Genomic DNA, 22834 nt, shown 5'->3' on the forward strand with positions numbered 1-22834 from the left:
GCCTGGAGTGATGTGGGGAGGCTAGTGCCAGTGGCCCTGGACCCACTTCCTCTGGGCTGTGGATTGATGTTGCTGAGCCAGTGCCCTTTCTCCTCTATGGTGGGATAAGAGGCAACCCTCAGTCACAATGCTCCCGGGTCACAGAGGTGCTGGGCCCCAGGCCAGCCTCTGCCTAGGAAGTTCCGTCTGGGAACATCTTCCGGTAGGCACTAAGGGCCTGATTCGGAGCCCTATGGCCTGTAGAACCTCACCACTGGCGGGGAAGGCTGGGCCGGACTGAGTCATCACCTGTGGTGCTGGCCCCATGGATGAAGTGGAGTGGATGCCAAGACAACACAAGGCCAAGGACCTAAGGGTTGGGCTCATCAGCTGGGCGGGATCCTACCTCACTTTTGAGACATATAAGAATACTGTCACTGCTACTGCAAAGGGTTTGGGCCGGAGACAGGTAACGAAGCAAACCTGCACTGGAACCATTTTTCCCAAGCCGTGTGTGTGTGTGTGTGTGTGTGTGTGTGGGTGTGGGTGTGTGTTGCCATTGTCAGGGCAAGCCAGGCTTTTGCTCACAGGTCTCCATTGCTCCATCTCCCCCTCTCTAACCCTATTCTAGCAGGTGAAGCCTCAGCCCTGGCTTTGCTACCTTGTCTTGCTCTGGCTGCTCCCTCCCCTCTATCCCAGCACAGTGGGTGTGTTATCACAGAAAGGAGAGGTGGAGAGGCCAGGCTGGAAGGCAGAATTGTGGGCGCCCGGGAAGTTGGACCAGCGGGGTTACTGCAAAGTCTATGTTCCGGTTGTAGTTTGAGACTGGGGTACTCTAGAAGCCCTCAGAGATTTGGTCTTCATTTTAGAGAGTGATGTAGGCGCCTCTCGGGATGGTGCTATGGAGCAAGGCAGTGGCAAGTTCCTCTTGCTTATAACAAGGTTGATCACAGCTGAAACAGACAATTCCATCTCAACTGTCTGTGCTCCCATCCCCATCCCCGGAGCCCAGGCCTGCCTGTAAGAGGTCTTTCTTTTCTCCTGCCATGGTGGAGAGGTGGTTTTGGGGGGCGGATGTGTTGTCTGAGTGTGCTGTCCAGGGGCGACAGTGAGAAAGAGAGAAGTAAGACTTAAACAAAAGCATTTATTGGAAAGTTAGGTATTTAAGGAAGCAACCAAGGAAGAGAGAGGGAGTTTTACCCTCCATTATCTGGAGGAGTGGGCATCTAGAATGTCTCTTGGGATCTTGAGAAGCCCTGTGGCTCCAGTGGTGGAAGAGCCCTGAGATCTCTAGATTACCACTGGATGAGAGGGTAGAAGAGTGGACAGCAAGGAGGCCAATGTGGAGGGAAGGTGGTTGCCCTCAGTGAAGGTGCTGGAGTGATGCCAGGGGTGATAGTTGAAGGGCTCCTCGGTCTAGTCTCTCGGCAGTACTGATTTCCATCTTCTCCCTCCCAATGCCTCCAGACCTGGGAGATCCTAGTGAGCAGTAAGCATGACACACAGGCTGTGGTACGACTAAGAAGCTTGCAGGGCTTCTACCTGCTGTGCGAGGCGGATGGTTCTCTGTGCTATGGCCGGCCAAGGACAAGCCATCATGGATGCTTCCTAATCCACTTCCACCGCAGTGGCAAATGGACCCTCCAGTGCATCATCAGTGGTCGTTATCTGGAATCTGATGGCGAGGATGTTTTCTGCACCTCCCGGACCCTCTCAGCTTACCACATGTGGACCCCCCGGCCAGCCCTGCACGTCCACGTGATCCTCTACAGCCCCCTCAACCGCTGCTATGCCCGGGCTGACCCCACCATGGGCCGAGTCTGGGTGGACGCACCAGTTCCCTGCCTGAAGGAATGTGGCTTCCTGTTGCATTTCCAAGATGGATGCTACCACCTGGAGACCTCTGCACACACCTTCTTGTCCCACTTAGACGGTCTGGTCTCCCAACCCTCAACACAGACAGCTTTCCACATGCAAGTGCGGCCTGGAGGGTTTGTGGCGCTGAGTGATGGAGAAGGAGGCATGTTGTATCCACAGGGCACACGCCTGCTCCTGAGCCTGGGCTCCGATCCCCATGAGGGCGAGGAGTGGCTCATCCTACAGCACTGCCCTACCTGGGTCAGCCTCAGGTCCAAGACTCAGAAGTTTCTCTCCGTTGTCTATGGCAAGTGCTGGGTCCAACACGGCCATAGAGGGAGGGAGGGCTGGCTGCTGAAAAGAGGAAAGTGTGTTTGGGATCAGTGAGGATTTTTGAAACTAATGCTAAGGAAGATCCCGAGGTCCCAAGAGGATCTCTGCTGCCATGGAGAAGGGCTTTAAACCAGGGGCATGAGCTTGGAGAGAAAGTGGCCTGGGTCTTCTCCAGGCCATTATGGTGCAACCGAAGGTGATGAAGCCTGAGGAGGGAAAGCAGAAGGAATACCAGCCATGAAGTGTGGAGGAGGGGCTGAGGCTGGGGCTGAGGCCAGGCTCAGGCTTCTTCTGATGTGTTCTTCCCCTGCAGACGTGGAGGTGTGTGCCGCCTCTGGGCACGTAACCCCAATGTCCTTGTTCCAGTTTGAATGTGACAACAAGAGCCCCACCTTGCAGCTTCGTTCCGCCAATGGCTGCTACCTAGCCCAGGTGAGACCTTGACTTTCTGAGTAAGAGAACCCTTAAGCCCTGAGCTCTCCCTCTCCAGACACACTTTTTCCTTCTTCAAGGCAGATGATCAGATGGTGAGGTAAAGTGTGGAGGTCCTTGTCAATAAACATTCATTTTCATCCAATGGGCCCACCTTCATTCAATGGGGCCTCTTTAAAAAAAAAAACTTAAACTTTATTGAGGCATTATTTACATACAATAAAATGCACCCATTTTAAGTGTACAATTCAATAAGTTTTGACAAATGTATGCAATCATGCTACAATCATATCACAAGTTAGAGAATATTTCTATCACCACAGAAATTCCCTCTTGCCCCTTTTCAGTCAGATCCCCCCCCCTTGCCCTCCCCACTACCACTGGTATATATTCTGTCACTATAGATTAGGTTTGCTTACTCTGGAATTTCATATAAATGGAATCATACAGTAATTACAGTATATATACTTCTTTCACTCAGCATGATGTTTTTGAAATTTGTCCATGATGTCATATGTATCAGCAGTTCGTTCCTTTTTATTGCTGGGTAGTATTCCATAACTCTACTCATAAACACAAACATAAATTGCTTATCCCTTCACTTGCTGATGAACACTTGAGTTGTTTCCAGTTTGGGCCATTATGAACAAAGTTGCTATGAACATTCATGTACAAACCTTTTTGTGGGCCTATACTTTCAGTTATCTTGGGCAAATACATAAGAGTGGAATTATTGGGTCATACGATAAATGTGTGTTTAACTTCTTAAGAAAATGTCAAGCAGTTTTCTAAAGTGATTGCACTATTTTACATTCTCACCAGTAATGTATGAGAATTCTAATTGCTCCACATCCTTTCCAATACTAGGTATTGTCTGTGTTTTTAATTTTATCCACTCTAAAATTAAATGTGTAATGCCATCTTATTGTGGCTTTGCTTTGCATTTCCCTTATAATTAATAATGTTGAGCATCTTTTCTTTTTTTTTTCCAGTGTTTTTGGTGGCTGCCCTTTATTTATTTAAATTTATTCTATTTTATTATTTTTTTTAAATTTTGGCTGCATTGGGTCTTCGTTGCCGCGTACAGGCTTCTTCTAGTTGCAGTGAGTGGGGGCTACTCTTTGTTGCGGTGTGCGGGCTCAGTAGTTGCGGCTTGTGGCTCCAGAGCACAGGCTCAGTAGTTGTGGCACATGGACTTAGTTGCTCCGCGGCATGTGGGATCTTCCTGGAGCAGGGCTCGAACCCACATCCCCTGCATTGCAGGCAGATTCTTAACCACTGCGCCACTAGGGAAGTCCCCAAGCATCTTTTCATCTGCTTATTGGCCGCTTGTATATCTTCTTTGTGAGGTGTCTATTCAGATCTTTTGTTTCTTTGTTATTGGGTTGTCTTGTTATTGAGTTGTAAGGGTTTTTGTGTGTTCTAACATCAGTCCTCTGCCAGATTTATGTATTGTAAACGTTTTCTCCCAATCTGTGGCTTGCCTTTTCATTTGCTTAATAGTGTCTTTTGAGCAGCAAGTTTTTAATTTTGATGAAGTCTAATTTCTCCATTTTATAAATGGTTAGTGCTTTTTTCTTGCCCCAGGAAATCCTTGCCTACCCCAAAGTTGCAAAGAATTTCTCCTACGTTTTCTTCTAGATGTTTATAGTTAAACTGTGGTTATAGTTTAGCTTTCACGTTTATGACTATGATCCACTTCGAAATGATTTTGGAGTCTGGGCCAAGGTTCGTTTCTGTCCATATGGGATACAGCACAGACTGGAGAAGTGGGAGAGCTGAGGTCACAACATGTTTTCCAAAAAGCATCTGAAGGCATAAGCGTACCCTGGGAGAATAAAAAAAAGCTAGAGGGTGGGATGTGGAAAAGAGGGTCTAAAATAAAAATACTGAGAAGAAAGCTGAGATTTGGGGTCCTTGCTTCCCTTCTCTGTTCCCGATCTTCTCTCCAGAGGCGCCATAGGACAGTGATGGCTGATGGGCACCAGCTGGAGGCTGAAACCTTCTTTCGTATGCACTGGCACTGTGGCAGGATCATCCTGCAGTCTCCCAGTGGATGCTTCTTGGGCATCGCAGCCAATGGCCTGCTGGTGGCCAGTGCCACCAATCCAGGTGAGTGAAGCAGCCCTTGCCAGGTTATTCCAAGTCAGAGACGCTTTCAGAGGGAGCGGGGGTTATGATAGAAAGACCACTGGAGTTGGGGTCGGAAGATTTGGGTCTGTATATCTGCTGAATCACTGACTTTTCATCATCACTTGGGCAAACCACTTCTCTGAGGCTCAGGTTCATTGTCTCCATCATCAGTGGAGGTGACAGCCAACCTGCCTGCCTCACAGGATTATCTTGAGGATTAAATAGATTCACACATCTCAAAGGAAGGAAGAATATTAAAATTTCTTGGCCTCCACGCTGTACTAAGTACTTTCACAAACATTTCACAAGCACCTAGCGTGAGACGTGGCACATAGTAAGTGTTCACTAAATATTAAGATAATTGATGACACCCTTCTGCCATTAGTGACCGTCTTCCTGCTTCCATCTGGGAAAGCACCTAGAGGCGGCCCATCCAGATAACTTCTTCCTGTTTCTTCCAGGCCCAAATGAGGAATTTGGGATTCAATTAGCCAACCGCCCCTTCCTCGCCTTGAGGGGACGGTATGGGTATGTGGGCACCTCATCACAACACGACCTCCTGCAGTGCAATATGGATCAGCCCGATTGCATTTACCTGCTGCCCTGCCGCCAGGGCATCTACCACTTCCAGGGTGAGTAGCTCTTCTTCTTCACCCCTGGGTTCATGGTCTAACCCAGCCTTAGCCCCAGCTCAGACTTCAGGGCCTGCCACTCAGGGCCTACTTATATAAAAGGAAAAGCAGAGTTTTTGTTTGCTTTTACACTTCAAGGCCCCCAGAGTGGGTGGGGGGTGCAGAACAGAAGCCAGCCCTCCTGTGTTTCTAGAGAGGGACCTGCCAACACAGGCAGTGTAGGGTGGTCCAGGAGGGGTGGCGTGCCTCCTGGGAGCCTCTCAGAGGCTGTACTGAGGGAGGCTTTCCTCCAGAATGGCCCACCAACCTGATCTCTTCCCTCCGCAGCACAGGGTGGGTCCTTCTGGTCAATAACACCCTTTGGCAGTTTTCGCCCTTGGGGAAAGTTTGCCCTCAACTTCAGTATAGAGCTTCAGGGCAGCAACTTGCTCACGGTGCTGGCACCCAATGGCTTCTACATGCGATCTGACCGAAGTGGCACCCTGTTGGCAGACAGCAGAGACATTACCAAAGAGTGTATTTGGGAATTCTAGGTAAGGTAAAGCGTGTAAGGACCGGGGGGTCTGGGACCAGGAGCTGAGGAACAAGAGAAGAAGAGAGGAGGGTGGGGAGGCAGGTGGCAGTTAGACCAAAAGGCAGCCCAGGCTGATTTCTGTCTGACAGCTCGATCAACTCCACACATTTATTGCGAATCTGTGCCTTTTCTCTCAGGGCTTCTAGACCGAGACTTGCTGGAGAGAGGACTCAGATCTAGGTTTCTCACTATTATGTCACGCTGACACTTGTGCTTGCCAGCCAGGCTGCAGGGCACAGGATGAGGTGTACCTGTGTAGCTCTCTTCATTAAGATGTGGAGTTTTGCCCCCTTTGTAGGGAAGGCGGGTAACTTTGGCGGGTATTCTTTCCACCCTAGGCGCTTTCTACCCCTATGCCCCTGGATCCTTGGGGTGCTGATGGCACCCAGATATTTATCTGCAGCCCTGACCCTTCTCCTGAAGTCTAACCTTATCTCTTTCCAACTTCCTGATTTTTTTTTTTTTTTTTTTTTTTTTTGGTGGTACGCGGGCCTCTCACTGTTGTGGCCTCTCCCGTTGCGGAGCACAGGCTCCGGACGCGCAGGCTCAGCGGTCATGGCTCACGGGCCCAGCCGCTCCGCGGCATGTGGGATCTTCCCAGACTGGGGCACGAACCCGTGTCCCCTGCATCGACAGGTGGACTCTCAACCACTGTGCCACCAGGGAAGCCCCCAACTTCCTGATTGACAGTTGGCTTGACTTCATCCTGCCATCCCCTCCAAATGAGCCTCCTCACCCTCCCCTTCAAAAGTGATTCTTCCTGCCCTCCCCACGGCCATCTAGGGCACTGCCGTCCTCGCAAACTCTCAGGCTCAAGACGCCGGCACCATCTCTCCTTCCTCCCTTACATTCCCTTCACCAAACCCTGAAAACTCAGGTACTTCCTTAACAGTGCCTCTTGAGTGCTTGCTCCTTCTTCATTGCCATCGCCACGGCGGGGTTCCAAGTTTTCCACCAAGAGCCTACACTGCAACAAGGGCTCCCCAGCAGCACTCCCTGCCACCAGGCCCATTCCCACGCGGTATCTTCTCCACCCCAAGTTCACTTTCCTAAGATGCTGCCTCCATTCCATCATTCCCTGTTCACAGCTCTTCAGGGCACCTCAGTGCTCTTAGCCTTGTCCCTTCACAATCGACCTCGCTTTCCTGGCTTGGGAACTCATGAAGATGTTGCAGAAAGAGACAGATTTTGATATTGTATTAGACCTGGAACCAAAACTAACAAGGTGTGGTCCTTACTAGCTCTGTAACCCCAGGGAAATTGCTCTAACATGTCTAGGCCTTGGTTTCCTTATCTGTAAAATGGGAATAATATCTACTTCATAGAGTGGTGTGAAGGTTCAATGACCATATGCCTCTAGATAGAGATCCCCGTGTACATTCACTCTTTTCCTTCATTTTCTACCAGTTTTCTGCACAAAACTTTTAACTGTGGCAAACTAGGGAAAATACAATGAAATCCCACTGGGCCTGTTTTCTTATCTATTCCATGAAGTATTTGGATCGAACTAAATTTCTCAGGCTCTTTCCAGGCCTAACATTCTAGTAGACAGTGTATCAAAGTGGTTAAGAGCTCATTTCTGGACTCAGAACTGGGTTCTAATTCGATGTTTATCAGTTAAACTTGTTGTTTGATGTTGGGCAAACGAACCTCTCAAAGTCTGCTTCTTGTGGGTAACATGGCAACGTAGTGTTTATCTCGTGGTATTATTGTATTACATGAGCTGATGATACTGAAATGCTTAGTAAACAGCCTGGCACCTAGCACACTCTCACTCCATCAGACGTCTCTCCGGATCCAGTTTGAATTCTTAGTAAACCTAACCTCTTGACTGTAGTCTCCCTGTGAATTCTGATGCAACTTTGCACCGTTCATTGGATTTTTAAAAAATCACTTCTACTGCCTTTTCCTATAAACTGACCTCACCTCTGTCCTTGTGATTCCTCATCAAGAATGGAACAAATCACTTTATTCTCTCTCTTCCCACAGGATCTCACCAGGTTTTTCCTAAAAGCCAAAGATCAGCAAATGACCGACTGAACGTTTCTATTTCCACTTGCCTCCCAGGTCAATGGGATGCCACCTACCAAAATCCAAATCCTCCAGGAGAAACTACTACACTAAACCGAACAGGAACCCCAGAGTCAAGATCCATGAGAAGAATATCTGTTCCACAACTTTTCCTACCCAGTTTAGCAAAACACCTGTTGCGAGTAACAATACATCACAAAAGTCCACCCCCAAGACCCTGGTGTGCCTCTGACTTGTGAGCAGGGGTGTGGATGTGGGTGGCGACTGAGACCTCGGTCACTCCAAGTTCTATCCAGAAGAGGGGAGACCAAATGGTAACCTATTCTTCTATTGATTCTCTGCATCCCCTCCAGAACCACTAGACTTTTCCCAGTGATCCCATGAGGATCCAGCCTTGCCCTGAAGGATTCAGAAACCAGATATGACTAGATGTTCTTTTGGCTTAGAACAAAGGAAGGATTAGTAATGGTCATAACAGCTTATGCCTCTATAGCCCACCCTCCCTCCAAAGCTTACCAACCATCCCACCTTACCATTACCTTTGATCCAATCAGTTGGACACAACAGGTACTTTCCCCATCACTGCCTACCTCACTGTTTACAGGGAGCTGAAGTGATTTGCCCATGACTGGGACCTCTGACACAATTCTTCAATTAGAGTAGACCCTAACATCTATGGCTCTTTCCATCAAAACAGTTTCCAAAATGACTGTCATTCTTGCACTGTCTTCATAACTTTGGCTTTTATTTACCTACCGTCTACCCTATTAATGTCTTTCTTGACATACACTCTTAAGTACATTTATCTTAAAAGGGATATTTTGATCACTGTCATAAAATGGAAGACCAGAATCACTTGCCATGAATAGAAAGTGACCATGAAAAGAAATACAATGAAAACAAAGTGATGTTTCAAATCTTAGTTAGATTTCCCTTCCTTGACCAAGGCTCAGAGACTCCCTTTCCCTCTGTTAAAAAAGTAGATTAGCAACTGTTACAGAGGGGCTAAAGCGTAGGACCAAAATGAAAATTTTCTCTTTGACACAATCAGAATTGAAAGGGAGTGGAAAAGGGAAAATTTTTCTCATTGTTAACCCAATATTATATAAAGCGGCATCCAGACAGTTCCTAAAAGTTTCTCAAATACCAGTGATGCCTGACCCCTATTGCATCATCCCATAATCAGTGCCTGGTTTATAAGTCCACTGAGTAGAGAACCTGAAACCGGAACATGAGAGAGGTTCTGTTTGGATAGAGGAAAATGATGTCAAGTTTCTGGAAGTATGTTTCTCCTCAAGAGTATGAAAGAATTTTGTAAACATTTTAATCCAATTTAAAAAGGTTGCAAACTCTAGAGACCAGGGCATCTCCTTTCCTGCAGAACATTAAGAACAGGCCAAAGATGTGGAGTGGAATATAGTCTTCAGAGATAAGACGTTGGGGGTCATTTAGTGGAGAACCCCTTCCTCAGTTTTCCATAAATACATCTACACACTGAGATGCACGGGCATGCATGTGCCCGGGGACACACACACACACACACACACAGGTATGCCCTGCTCCCCGAAAGTGGTCATCCATCCTCCACTTGAATGGTGCTCAGCCATGGAGCCTTGGATGACAGCTGCTTCCATTGCTGAGGTCAGTTTTGTTGCTGAAGTGAAGGGCATATTCTCAGCTGTACTGTGAATGCTGCCACCCCACAAAACCTCGTCCATTTCCTTGAGCGGTCTGTCCAGCAGGGTCCCCAGCTTGAAGGGAGAGAAGGCAGGGCGGGGCAGGCTGCACTGGATTACCCTCGGAATTTCATTCTAGAGCTGTGCTGTCCCATAGAACTTTCTGTGCTGATGGAAATGTTCTATAAAATTTACTGTCCAATACAGTAACCTCGGGCACATGTGACTGCTGGGCATTTGATTTGGGGCTAGTGTGACTGAGGAGCTGAATTATTCATTTTATTTCATTTTAATTGCACTTTAATAGCCATATGTGGTCGGTGGCTATTTACTGAGCCCCACAGCTCTAGAGTATTTGATGATAAAGAGACTTCCTGAAGGACAACTTCTGCACTTGTACCTGTCACAGATGGGAGTAAACAAACATGCCCCCAGTCCCCCCCTACCCTGCTTTGCACCATCATCATTCCATCCCCTGCTCTTCAAAAAGGAAAGAATTTGGAGGGATGAGCCCATCCCCCATTCCAAATATCTCCTCTGTCCCCCTTTCCCCCCATAGCCCTCTTTTTCCCTACATCCCAGGGCTTCCCAGGAGGAGCCTAGAGATTTCTCTGCAGGGAGACAAAATTGAGATGAGTTGGAACTTACAGCCAAGAAGAAGCAAGCAAACATGCCCCAGGAGCACATATAAAGGGATAAGCAGAATTTAAAAAGGGTCATTTCCACTCTGTGCTGTTGTGCAAAAATATATATATACATATGCAATTAAGGAGTTCATGTCTCTCTTCTTTTTTTTTGCGGTACGCGGGCCTCTCACTGTTATGGCCTCTCTCGTTGCAGAGCACAGGCTCCGGACGCGCAGGCCCAGCCGCTCCGCGGCATGTGGGATCTTCCCAGACCGGGGCACGAACCCGTGTCCCCTGCACAGACAGGCGGACTCTCAACCACTGCACCACCAGGGAAGCCCCATGTCTCTCTTCTTAGATTAAGAAATTATTATACATTTTCTTAGATGTGGTCATGGTGTTGTGGTTATGTAAGAAAATTTCCCTTATTTTTTGGAGATGCATGCTGGAGGACTCAGGGGTGACGTGCCACGAGGTACTATCAGTGTGTGTATGTGTTATATGTGCATACATGTGGGTATATGAGCACCCAAACACCAAGATAGATACATATCTACATACATATGTAGATATATATACATAGATAAATACAAAGATTAGATAGATTGGATAGATAATAGCTAGATACCTAGTTATATAGACACATAAATATATTAGATGATAACTAGATAGTTACATAGATAACTAAATTAGATAGATGGCAAACTTTTTTTTTTTTTTTGGCTGTGCTGGGTCTTCATTGCTGCGCGCGGGCTTTCTCTAGTTGCAGCGAGCGGGGGTTACTCTTCGTTGCGGTGTGCAGGCTTCTCATTGCGGTGGCTTCTTTTGTTGCAGAGCACGGGCTCTAGGTGCGTGGGCTTCAGTAGTTGTGGCGCTCAGGCTCAGTAGTTGTGGCTCATGGGCTCTAGAGCACAGGCTCAGTAGTTGTGGTGCACGGGCTTAGTTACTCTGCGGCACGTGGGATCTTCCTGGACCAGGGCTCGAACCCGTGTCCCCTGCATTGGCAGGCGGATTCTTAACCACTGCGCCACCAGGGAAGCCCGATGGCAAACTTTATAATTGTTAAATATAGGGGTGGGATTATGAGTGCTCATGAAAAAAACATGATGGACAACAGAACTACTGCTAATTTAAAAGATGTTTTTAACACTGCCAACTGGAAGCGTCTTAAGGCCAATGTGAGAAGTGGGTGGGCACGGCTTCTGCAATCAGGTGACACATAAGAAGGGCAAGGTCCACAGATGAGGAGGAGACACAGGAAGGAGGAAGGAGCGATGCTCTGCTTGGGCAGGCGGTATCAGATCCTTCCCATCCCATCTCCTTTCCACTCTGGACCGCCTCCCTCATCCCAGGCCTCGAAGTGGGGAGCCAGACCAGAGCAAGACCTGATGGGTACCAAGACTGGCGATGGGGGCAGAGGAAGGAACGGCAAGGATGGCAAAGCAGGAGTGAATCCAGGGAGCTCGGCTGTGGGGGGCAAGTAGCCTGTAGGGATGAAGAGAGGGTGAGCTTGGGCTCGCTGCTGCCACCCCACCCCTCAAAGTCACTGATGGGGAGAGGGGCGGACATCAGTTCTCTACACTGGATATACACAGTTGAATCTCCATCCCAGCCCCCTTGCCCACTCTGACCGTCAATGATAGTATAGACTCGGGGGTACTAGTCTCCCCAACTTTATGGGCCATGCAAAGAATGAGGAAAACTGTATTGAGGTTCCTTTGATGACCCCGACTGGGGATCCATGCCCTCCGGCGGGTCAAGGAGTCAGTTAGCCTTCCCTACACCCTGCAGGAGTGAGGCCTGGCCTGGATTCTCACCCCAGCAGGGCTTGAGACAGGCTTGTGGTGGAGTGTCACTCAGACATCTGTCTGATGCTGTCCCCCAGAACCGCGGATAGCTGGAGGCAGCCAAGGATGCCAGGGCAGGTAGGACCGCTGTGGACACACTGCCGGGGGGTTGCTAGAAAAAGCAAGAGGAAACCCTCAGCTGCCAGTGATGCCTCCTGTTTAGCACAACTGGGACCCCAGGGCTGCACGACCCCACCCCACCCCCAGGGCTGTATCCTGAACAACTTCAGAGGGAGCCATTCACATGGTAAACTCTGAGGATGGCACTTTCTAGAAACATGTACTGTGAGGGCCCAGGGGAGTCATGCATTCTAGCTCAGGCACCCACTGGGAACGGGACAAGCAGTGATCCCTTCAGTCTTCCCCCTCTTCCTGGATACCTGTGCAGAGACGGTCCCTGGGGAGGCACTTGGTACAGTCAGGTCCTGGGAAGCACCTACAAGGTAAGGGTGGATGCACCAGAGGGAGGAACAGGGGTCTGGGGAGCAGGGAGTGGAGGTGAGAGGCAGGGAGGTTCTAGGAAAGGCAATGACTTCTCGAGGGGGGGGCCGAAATGGATGCTACAGCCCCAAACTGCCCTCCTTCCCAAGGCGGGGTGTTGGGAGACTGGGGAAGAAGGATTAAATCCCAGGGATGGTAAAGTGGGGTCAGTGCAGCCCTGAAGAGCAGGGATTGTGTATGTCCAGCATCTAACACAGGGTCTGGTGCATGGGAGGTGCCGAGTAATGTTTGGTGGTTGCATGGATGGATGGATGGGAAGGAAGGAAGGGAGGAAAGAAGGGTAGGTGAGTGGATGGATGGGCAGAGAAATCACCTGGAAACCGCATTTCCCCCTTGAGCTTCTCTTGTCGGCGCCATTTGGCTCTTCGGTTGGAAAACCAGATCTGAGGAGGGCAGAAACGATGCAGCTGGCTGTGCGCTCCAAGGCCCAGCACCTACTGCTCTCACCACGTGCTCCTGACCTGGACTTGGAGTGCAGACCCTTCCTCAGCCCTGCCGTCCCCCCTTGCTGCTCTGGCCTGGGCTCTCTGTCCCCTTCCTCAGTGCTAAGGCGTGGAGCGAGCAGTAGAGGAGAAAGCTCAGCAGAAGCGCAACAGGGAGGAGCCTGTCTCCTTCCTGCTCCGAACAAGCCCGTCTCCGCCTCTGGCCGCCTTCTCTACGTCACCGTCACCGGAAGCGGAAGCCTGCCCGGCCCAGACGCTCTGTCCTTGTGGTGCGTGGACGCTGTGTCGCAGAGCTCACTCACCCTCACCGTGTCTTCAGGCAGAGAGGTGGCAGCAGCCAGCTTCCCGCGGGCCACTGAGTCAGGGTACTGCCCACGCTGGAACTCTGCAGAGATGGAGGCTCACACAGCAAGGGAGCGGGGAGAGGAGCAAGGCCCCACTCCCCGCCTGTGCCAGCCCTGAACTGCCCTACTCCCCGACGCAGGGGCATCCACAGCCTCCAGCTCTCAGCCTCGGCCCGCAGCCCTCCGGGCCGTTGCCTCCGTGGCCCACCGTCTGCCCCAGCTCTGGCACCTTTCTCCAGCGCCTCAGCTTGGCCTGGGGAGAAGATCGTCCGATTCCGGTGGCCTGTCCCTGGGTGGGGCCCCCGGGGCGCCTCGGAGCCACTAGATGGCGTTGGAGGAACTGGAGCCAAAACAGCTGCAAAGGGAGACAGTGGCTGGTGCGGGTTTGTGATGGTGATTCCTCTGGTCGAATGGAGTCCCCACGTCCCTGGTGCTGTAGGCAGGGCACAATGCAGGGTGAGAGCAGAGCCGCACCGCTGGGGCATCCACAGTTACTCGGGGGTCGCCGCAGGGGCACTGGGTGGGAGGGTTCGCAGCCATGGTGGGAGCATGCTTAGCATGTGGGGGGAGACAGCTGCAAGGATGGGCCAGGCTTGCCTGATCCCCCAGCACCTCAAAAATGCTCTGAGTCCTGTCTCCTCGGCAGATCCTGTGAACTTAGAGACCTAGGGAGCTGCGCTCTGTTCCAGGACCTGCCAACAACTAGCTGGTGACCTTGGGTAAGTTACTTCCCTTCCTCTGAGCCTCCATTTTCTCCTGCTAGGAGAGAATAAGACCCCCTGTGAGGCCCACGTTATTGTCTTGTTGTGAGGGTGATCCAAGAAAGAACAAGAAAGGAATCTGAGGACTGTAAAATGCTTAGGTTTGGCTCTGAACATCCCTGGAGGCAGCTCCAAGACCCACCTGGCAACCTGAGCTGTGCCCCGGGGAATCTCTGGTCCTCCTGTATCGCCCGCAGGACTCGGTTGATGGAGGAGACCTGAGGATGTGGGGTGATGAGTGGGGAAATGGTGCCCAGCCCAGGTTGCATCCTGAGGATGTTTCCCCAGTATCCTTTCTCTCCTCTGTCCCGGCCCACACATCGTTCCCAAGGGCAGCCTCCTTTCAGCCCCACGCTTTCTTCTTCTCACCTGTCTCACCACCACTGCTTTTCAGAAGAGAAACTTTTGGGTCAGAAGAGAGCCCAGAAGCCCCGCCCCCATCCTGGGAGGCCCCACTGCCAAGTAAGAAGGGATCTTCTTCTGCCTCCCCAGACAACCAGTCTGGCAGCCGCAGTTCCGGTTCTGGGGAGGGGAGGGCACTTACACTGGGGGTCTTGTCCTGGGTGCAAAGCCCTTCAGCGCAGAGCTGGCGTTGGATCTCCCAGGCGAAGAGGGCTGGGCACTCACCCTTCAGCTGGGCGATTCGAGCCACCACAGGTGGTGTGGCCAGGCGCGGCTTGCTTCCCCCAATCCCCTTGGGCTCCAAGACACCTGTGCGGTAGTAACGCCCTAGGATCTTGCTCACACAGCCATTAGATACCTGGGTCAGGTGAGAAGCAGGGACAGGTGAGGCATGATGGGCAGAGGGTGAGTGTCCCTGGGACAGAAGGAAGCTACAAGGCAAAGTGAGACTGACTGAATCAGGCCCCAGAGTCGAGTCTGGCCGCACCTTTGGAACCCTGAAGCTCCCTATCCCAGCCCTCAAGGAGGCAGCCCAAGCCCCAAAGGCCCTCCGAGTCTGCAACAGCCCCAGACTTGCCTTAAAGGGGCCGCTTCTCCCTGCTGCTTGTGCGCATCACTGGGTGAAGGTCCCAGCACACTACCTTAAGGCTCCGTGAGATGTCACAGGGCCGCATCCCGCTGACGGCCAGCCGCGCGATCTGCTGCCGGGTGTCCAGGGGCAGAGGCCGACCATTCACAAAGAGCCCCCCCAGCTGATTCACACTGCTGATCCCTGGGCAGGAGAAGGAGCATCGTACCCGAAGTCTCCCCTCTCCCCAGCCCACCTGCAGCGTGCAGGACCCTCCTGGGAGAGGGTTACTCAGGCCCCGCTAGCCTGGCTTGCCACCACAGAGAAAATCCTCCCTCCAGGGGACTGCCCCCCTTCTGCTCCCAGGGTCCCCCAGACATGCCACTTTCTTTGGGAGCTGGCTCATGTGTGAGTCTTTGCTCCTTGGCCACATGCACTGGCCCTCATTGTCTGAGGGAAGCAGGGTGGAGCGGGGAGGGAGTGACTGGGAGGGGCTCCCCCAGAACGCTGGCTGAGGGCACATGAACCCACGTGGATGGAAGCAGAGCCTGGAGCCATTCCCGCCCTCCTATGCTACCCTGTTCTTCCCACTTCTCCTGGGCATCTTACCGTCCTGCAGCATGCTCCAGGCTGGGCCTCCTCACAGAAGGGCAGGAACTGGGAAGACTGGGGAGCGGAGTTCCTCCTGGGAGCTCCTTTTTTGTTCTTGAGGCTGGACCTGCCATAATCGAGGGTTCCTTGGGCAGAATCTCTTGCTTAGAATGGCCTTGGGGTGTTTTGTGATAGAGGATAAGGTTTCTAAAGTTCGCCAGTAGATTGGCTACGAAAATTCAATTTCTCTTTACTAAATCTTTGAATTAAAACATCACAGAGCCAGCAGAGGACTGGATCTTTCTGGATGTCCTGATAAGGGCCTGGGAGGGTGGGAGGGCTCTCCTTCTCACATGTTCCATACAAGAGGTCAGGTAAAAATGGATGATGCTTTCCCTTTTCCAAATGGACCACTGTCGCCTCTGACCACTCAAAAGCCTTATCAGCCACCAGGTGATACACTTGGTACCAAGTCCTGCCTCCTAAGCTCAGGATGCTATGCCCAGCCAGAGAGGGCACCAGGGACCAAAGATCTCCATCTCCCTGGTCTGAGGCGGGGACTAGGTTCAAGGCTTTGCCTTTACTCTCATGCAGGTCCTGATGTTATGTTCTCCAAACCACCAGCCAGAAAGCTTCCTTCAGAGCACCGCATGGGAGGGTCTTGCTCTGGTTTTTGATACTCTCCAAGAAGGTCTGGGGAAACACCAGGGCTCAGCTCTACCCCCAGGCATTGAGGCTTGGGTTCCACCCCCTGGAAGTAGAGATGAACAAGCCTGAAGTCCTGGTTTCTCCCGGAAGACACCTCTCTTGACAGCTTCTAACCCACTGGGGTTGCTGCTCCCTGTTAACTCTGGAGAGGTCTAGATCTCACACTTTCAGAGGCCGAGTCTCTGGGACCAGACAATCATTCTTGCAACTACCGTTTACCGAAGGCATGTCAAAGGGAGAGAGGGAGAAGCAGGAGAGAGCTGTCTCTGACCTGTATAGAAGCCAGTGCGAGCACGAGAGAGTCTCTTGGCAGCCCAGGACACAGGTCGTGGGCCACCATGTCCGTCTTGCTTTTATCTGCTAGTAATGGGAGTTGAAGCCGCCTCCTTTTATGCCTAGACCCCTGGCAGGGCTGGAGGTCCCTCCAGAGAATAGCTTATGCGTAGAACTTTCCTGTAATAACCATGCCATCTTGGCTCAGTTAACTAATCTGCAATTATTTACTGAATAAGGTATTAATCGCGAGCACATAGCTGGTTGTTTAAGATGAAGGGAGTAAAAAGAATAGGGACAAGGTTTTCGCCCTCCAAGATATTACAGTGCAACCAGGGAGAGGGGACGAGCGCGAAGGAAACAACAATGAACTCACAAAGACTATGGCAGCCAGAGCGACTTGATAAATTTCAGGAGATAAATCAGCTTTTACTCACTCCTCTGTAGACAGTTAGAGACACATTCCCCTGCATGTTCTCATCTTTCCAGAAAGTCAGGAAGGAAGGCAGAGGTTTCTCCAAAAAGAAAACTGAGGCAGAGGTTGGGGTTCCCACAAATCAGGGGCCACTCAGGGAGTAAAGCTCAAGGAGGTTTAGAAGCCAGTCCCTCCTCAGAAGCTGCAGTTTCCAGCTTCTAATCCCGAGGCTCTCTTTCTCTGCCTCCACCCCTGCTGCCTCCAAAGCAATAGAGAGAGGAAAGTCAATCTGGGGATGTAAAGGCTATGCCGGGATAGCGGGGGCAGGTGGAATCTCAGAAAATCAGCCGAACCCTGAATCCTTGATAGGACTGAGTCCCCCCTGAGTGATCAGAGCTCAGAGGAGCTGTGGGGTCTCAGGTTCAACATCCAAACCTAAATCATCTCCAAACCTAAAATCACCCCAACTCAAAACAGAAAGCCATCCCCGGTCACCACACCACACATTTCCAACGTTCATATTAACTTGTCTGATGAAAGAACTGGTCCTCACAAGATGGGAGAGCAGGAGAGGGGGCTGAAGGGGCAGGAGGGTGGTGGCTGCAAAGACAAAGGACGAGAGAGGTTGGCTTGGCCACACAAAGACATGGAACCAGCATGAGAGCGTAGCAGACAATGAGCCTACAGTGAGCTACCTGTTTGGTGTGGGGGGGCGTCTCAGTCTCCTGGCCTGGGCTCCTGAGACCCCTGCAGGCTCCAGGGATGGTGGTGGTCTGGTCCTGCTAACAGCCTCCACTCTGCTCCTGCTTCAGTCCTGCCAGGGGGTCCAGAGCCACAGAAAGCCCGTGCTCAGGAGCAGAGGGCAGCCTTCTGGGAGCAGCCAGTGATGTCACAGGCCATGAGCAGAGGAGAGGGGAGGAGGGAGGTGTGCATGGGGCTGACTGACACCGGCCCTGAGTCAGGGCAAACCACAGCCAGTGACCCACTGTGTCCTTCCACTGGAAGTCCTCAGAGCCCACCTTGCGCCTACCTGCCACCCTGAAGCAGGTACAGAGCCAGTCTCATGCAGGCCCCCTGACTCCTGAGCACACCCACTTGGGGGCCAGTACTCCTGAAGGGAACGGGGAATAAGGAGGATGGGGAATTTCAGACTGTGTCCCCAAGGCTTTGAATGCACAGAAGCCCAAACATGAATTCCAGAACCACAGACACAGCTTCCCAGCCAGAATGCACTTTTGGGTTCCGGGTCAACTCCTGGGTCCTATGTGTATTGCTATAAAAGGTCAATGGGTATATAGACCAACACCTAAATACCGGCCAAGTTGGCTCATGGATCTCTGAGAGAATGCAGTGTGCATAGAGAGAGTATCACATAGCACCAGTTCTTCCCAAGAGTGTCCTCACCAATCCTTCGATTGGCTCCTTGACTGAGGTGACGCCCAGGATGAGTTCTTGCCTGGAAACTGGGGGACCCTGGACTTTAGAACACTGGCAACAGGAGCGATGGAGGGAATGAGCCTCTGAAGGGAGTTAGGTTGCAGGTGGGGTGTTTATCCATTTCTCGATTTATCAGGCTCCATTCTACGAGGGATTTGGTGCTTTTAGACTCTGAGCTATGAATGACACTCCTGTTCCTGCAGAGAATACCACAGATTATCTGGATTGTTGTTAAGGTGGGGGGGGCACTAGCTGGAAGGGAAACAAAGCCCCCAGCGCATGGAAGCTTTGTTGCCACCATGGTCTCGGGCAGACCCCTTGTGAAGGAGCTGGCATGGAAAGCTCTTTGGGTCCATCGCATACCTTGGAGTCTGTGAAACCCTCTCAGAAGTCAGGCTGAAAGTAAGCAGGGTGTGGTGCTCTAACACTAGACCCAGAGCGGGGAAGGATAGGTTTCAATGGTAAATGCTTTGGTTTGGGGGGCAGGGGTGTTGATGTTGTATGTTCAGCTTGATCCTAGGATTGGGAACTCTTATTCTCAAAGCAGGGCCAAATATATCACAGAAGTGGGTTTTCTACCTTACCCTGACATGTACTGCCCTTCTCTTCCAGCCTCCTTCAGCATCCTCAGACTAGCCTGGAGCCCTCAGGGACAGGGGAGACTGCAGAAGGCGGTTTCAGCACCAGGGGCAGGACAGCACACGCTCTGGTGGCTGTAGAGGCCATTCACTCCCAGGGCAGCTGGGACTGCTGGTCCCTGGACTCTGCCATGCCTGGGTGAGAGGAGTTCCCAAGGAAGGCATGTGGTAGCTCTAATCTTACTCCTCCTTTCCTGCCTCATCCCTTCCTCTTGATTTGCCCCTGCATCTGGGGGCCAAAGGCTCCATGTCCAGACCCACTATTCCCATAGACAGCTGTGTGAGGGTGGCGATAGGGGTGTCAGGGGGAGAAGGGACGAGACCTGGCAGATGGTGGTGGCTGCGATTTCCCCCATAAACTACCTTCTCCCCCCACCTTTACAACACACTCTTGGGTCTGAACAAACAGAGGCTTTCGACCCAGAGGTGATGGGGGGAGGGAAAAGAGAGGAAGGGCTGTGGCAGGGGGGCCTAGCCAGCCCAGAGGCCCAGCCACTCAGCCCTCTGCCCAACGCACCAGACTGTTTGAGAAGCAAATATCTGCCTTCACTGTCTGGCTCTCAACCTACACACCCGCCCCCCAACCCCGGGCTTGGGGCTAATTGTCCCTCATTCACTGGGCCCAGGCCCCAGGCTGCCGCCAGCCCCTGCCATCTGCTGTCAATTATACATTAACTCAGAGGTCTTGCCACCCGCCAGCCAGCCTGTGCGCCCCTCTCCGGTCCGCCCATGGCCATTCCTGCTTGTCCCTCGCCCTGTTGTAGAGCCCTGACCGCTGGCTTCTTCTGCCCTTGGGAGCCCCTGTTGTAAAGCCCTGTAGCTATGGGAAAAGATCTGTCCTCGGGAGAGGCCGCTGGAGTTCCCCTGCCCTTTTCAAGGGGCCAGCAGACAAGACAAGCCCGTGCGTAAAGCTGGAGAGGGCAGGGCGCAGCCAGAACAGAGACCGACGGCTTCCCTCTGACACCTCACCCCGGCCTTTGGGCACTCACTGGGGGTGGAAACGCCAGTTCCAGGCTGTTTCCGCCCCTCCCTGTGGCACCTCCCTGTAGGCTGTGGGGTTCTGGCTCCCATCTTCCCTCTCTCCAGCGAGCCCCATCTCCTGCCAGCCCTCAGTTTTCCAGAGCGCACTGGCCACCTCTCCTAAACCACTCGCTGGCAGCACGTGCCTCCGAGTTTAAAGTCATAGTCGTTTCCTGGCTACAAAAATGTGGGGTATCTTCAAGTTCCTTGGATATTCCTAAGCTTGGTGCTAAATCTGCAACTGCCCGCACCGCCAACCCTACTCTCCCAGCCCACACCTCGCTATAACACTTGCAAATCCCAGCGCTTTTCCGCTCAGCGTCTGAAACGCTGGCTACTCAGCTCCCTCCCTCTGAATGTGCCACAGAGAGAGTGAAGAGCACTTCCTCCCAACTGGGGACACAGAAAATGACCCCCTCTTCCCTCTTTTTCAACACGGGCCCCTAACCTCTGAGCTCAACCCTCCCCTTGTTTCACCTAGGACCAGGCTTTGCCGGACGGGGTGGGGAGTCTTTATTCCCCTAGACAACCCCCAGCAGAGCTGGGGAGTTCAGGGGTTAGAGCCAAGGGCTCCAGGAGGCCAGGTGACGAAGAGCCCAGCCCAAAGCTGCCAGGTCTGGCACTGTGCGCCTCAGACCTCAGTGGCCCATCACTTGTGGAGAGTGCGTCCTTGGGTCCAAATGCACATCAGACCTGCCCAAGGGGAAGGGGCTGCATCCTGACTGGGGTTTTCAGACCCGCCTGGTGACCCAAAGTTCCATTTATTCCTTGGGGACAGCTAGCTCTGCGCTCTGCAAATTTTCCCCACTCCATCCTGCCCAATTTTGCATGAGGTGGAAGATCTGGGGAGGAAGATAGCATTCCATTTTTAAAATACATTTTATTTTAATAGGCTTTATATTTTAGGACAGTCTTAGATTTACAGAGAAATTTCAAAGATAATACAGAGAGTTCCCATACACCCTATACCCAGTTTCCCCTATTATGAACATCTTCATTAATTATAATTAATGAACCAAGATGGATATGCTATTAATAACTAAAGTCCATACCTTATTCAGATTTCCTCAGCTTTTCCCTAACGTCCTCTTTCTGTTCCAGGACTCCATCCAGGACGCTACATTTAGTCACCAGGTATTCTGAGGCTCCTCTTGGCTGTGACAGTTTCTCAGATTTTTCTTGTTTTTGATAACGTATAAAATTTTGAGGAGTTGTAGAACATCCCTTAGTTTGGATTTGTCTGATGTTTTTCTCATGATCAGACCGGGCTTATGGGTTTTGAAGAAGAAGACCGAAAAAGGTAAAGTGCAGTCCTCATCATGTCACATCACACGTCAGTGTGACTTACCTCTGTTGATGCTGACCTTGATCATCCGGTTGAGGTAGCGTTTATTGGGTTTCCCCACCGAAGTTAATCTTTTCCCTCTTTTCCATATGGTACTTTTCTGAAGGAAGTCCTATGTACAACTCACACTTAAGGAGTGGGGAGTTATGCTTCACCTGCTTGAGAGTGAAGTATCTACATTGATTTTGGATTTCTTCTGCTCAGGAGATTTTTTACTTCTCTCACACTTATTTGTTCAGTAATGTATGTCTGTCAATATGGACTACAGATACTTACTTTATTCTTTGGAATATTATTGTCCAATATACTACATTTTTTGTTGCTCAAATCGTTCTGGCTTTGGCTATTGGGACCTCTTTCAGTTGCCTCCTGTGTCCCTTTGACATACCCCCATTTTCATGGGACTCAGTTTTTGTTTTGTGTGTGTCTGTGTATGTTTAAGTATCTCCTTATTTATCTTGTATATTTCCTGCCCCAGGCCTAGAATCAGCCATTTCTCCAAGGAGCTCTGGTACCTTTTGTTGGAGAATGGTATGAGAAACAAAGACCTGGGCACTAGGCATGCTTGCTGCTACTGGGGTGTCCGTGCTTCTGGGTTCTTTCAGCTGACAGAGCAAAGAAATATACATGAGTGTACTAATCCATGTATATAGACATATCTATAAATAGTTCCATATGTAACCATTTGTATCGATATTAAACTAAACATGAGTTCATATTGATGTCTCCAACTCCAATCCATTATCACATGGATCATTCTGGTTTCCTCCCTTGCTTACCTGTGTAGTCTGTATAATACATAAGTACAATTTATTTTACCTTTAGTCTTACAGACTCCACTCATTTCCAAAGTTACTTAAATCAAGTAACTTGGTTTTCCCCACTCCCGTCCCTGAAGCTGTTTCATTCATTTGTAATACACTTAGATTATTTAGTCATATTCTGCAATTCATTTTAGGATTCCCTGACCTCTAGGTAGTTTTTTAAAATTTGTATACATTAAGTTTCATTTTCTGTCTGTGCTGTAAAGTTCTATAAGTTTTGATAAATGCATAAAGTTATGTATCCACAAGTACAGTATTACACAGAGTAATTTCACTGCCTTAAGAGATCCGTAGTGCTTCACCTATTCAACCCCCCTCCCTCCCCGCAAGCCCCTGGCAACCACTGATCTTTTTACCATCATTATAGTTTTGCCTTTTCCAGAACATTATGTAACGGAATCATACGATATGTAGCCTTTTCAGACTGGCTTTTTTCACTTAGTA

At 50.8% G+C, this 22834-nt stretch overlaps 2 protein-coding genes across 3 annotated transcripts; one reads left to right on the plus strand and one right to left on the minus strand.

The window, feature by feature from the left end:
• The first annotated feature begins 202 nt into the window (after positions 1-202).
• Positions 203-8181, plus strand: FSCN3 (fascin actin-bundling protein 3). Of its 2 annotated transcripts, XM_029234375.1 has the most exons (7): positions 203-448; positions 1447-2143; positions 2483-2601; positions 4554-4713; positions 5196-5366; positions 5694-5899; positions 8008-8181. In XM_029234375.1, exons 1-6 carry the CDS (start codon positions 305-307, stop codon positions 5897-5899), a joined length of 1497 nt encoding a protein of 498 aa, XP_029090208.1. In that variant the 5' UTR covers positions 203-304; the 3' UTR covers positions 8008-8181. The 2 variants fall into 2 exon arrangements, with proteins under 2 accessions (XP_029090208.1, XP_029090207.1); XM_029234374.1 differs by lacking the exon at positions 8008-8181 and having other exon boundaries at positions 305-448; positions 4554-4698; positions 5172-5366.
• A 3106-nt stretch (positions 8182-11287) lies between these two features.
• On the minus strand, positions 11288-21594 carry PAX4 (paired box 4). Its single transcript, XM_029233064.1, is given in 13 exon segments — positions 11288-11685; positions 11687-11740; positions 12074-12232; positions 12501-12556; positions 12935-13004; positions 13367-13449; positions 13638-13763; positions 14312-14387; positions 14714-14929; positions 15213-15440; positions 18113-18164; positions 19148-19208; positions 21570-21594. Coding segments are annotated over 13 exon segments (1275 nt in total). The 3' UTR covers positions 11288-11616.
• Between the last annotated feature and the right edge of the window lie 1240 nt (positions 21595-22834).

This window comes from Monodon monoceros, unplaced genomic scaffold (genome assembly GCF_005190385.1).
Source record: "Monodon monoceros isolate NGI ecotype Baffin Bay Population unplaced genomic scaffold, NGI_Narwhal_1 Super_Scaffold_2, whole genome shotgun sequence".
NCBI classification, from domain to species: Eukaryota; Metazoa; Chordata; class Mammalia; order Artiodactyla; family Monodontidae; genus Monodon; species Monodon monoceros.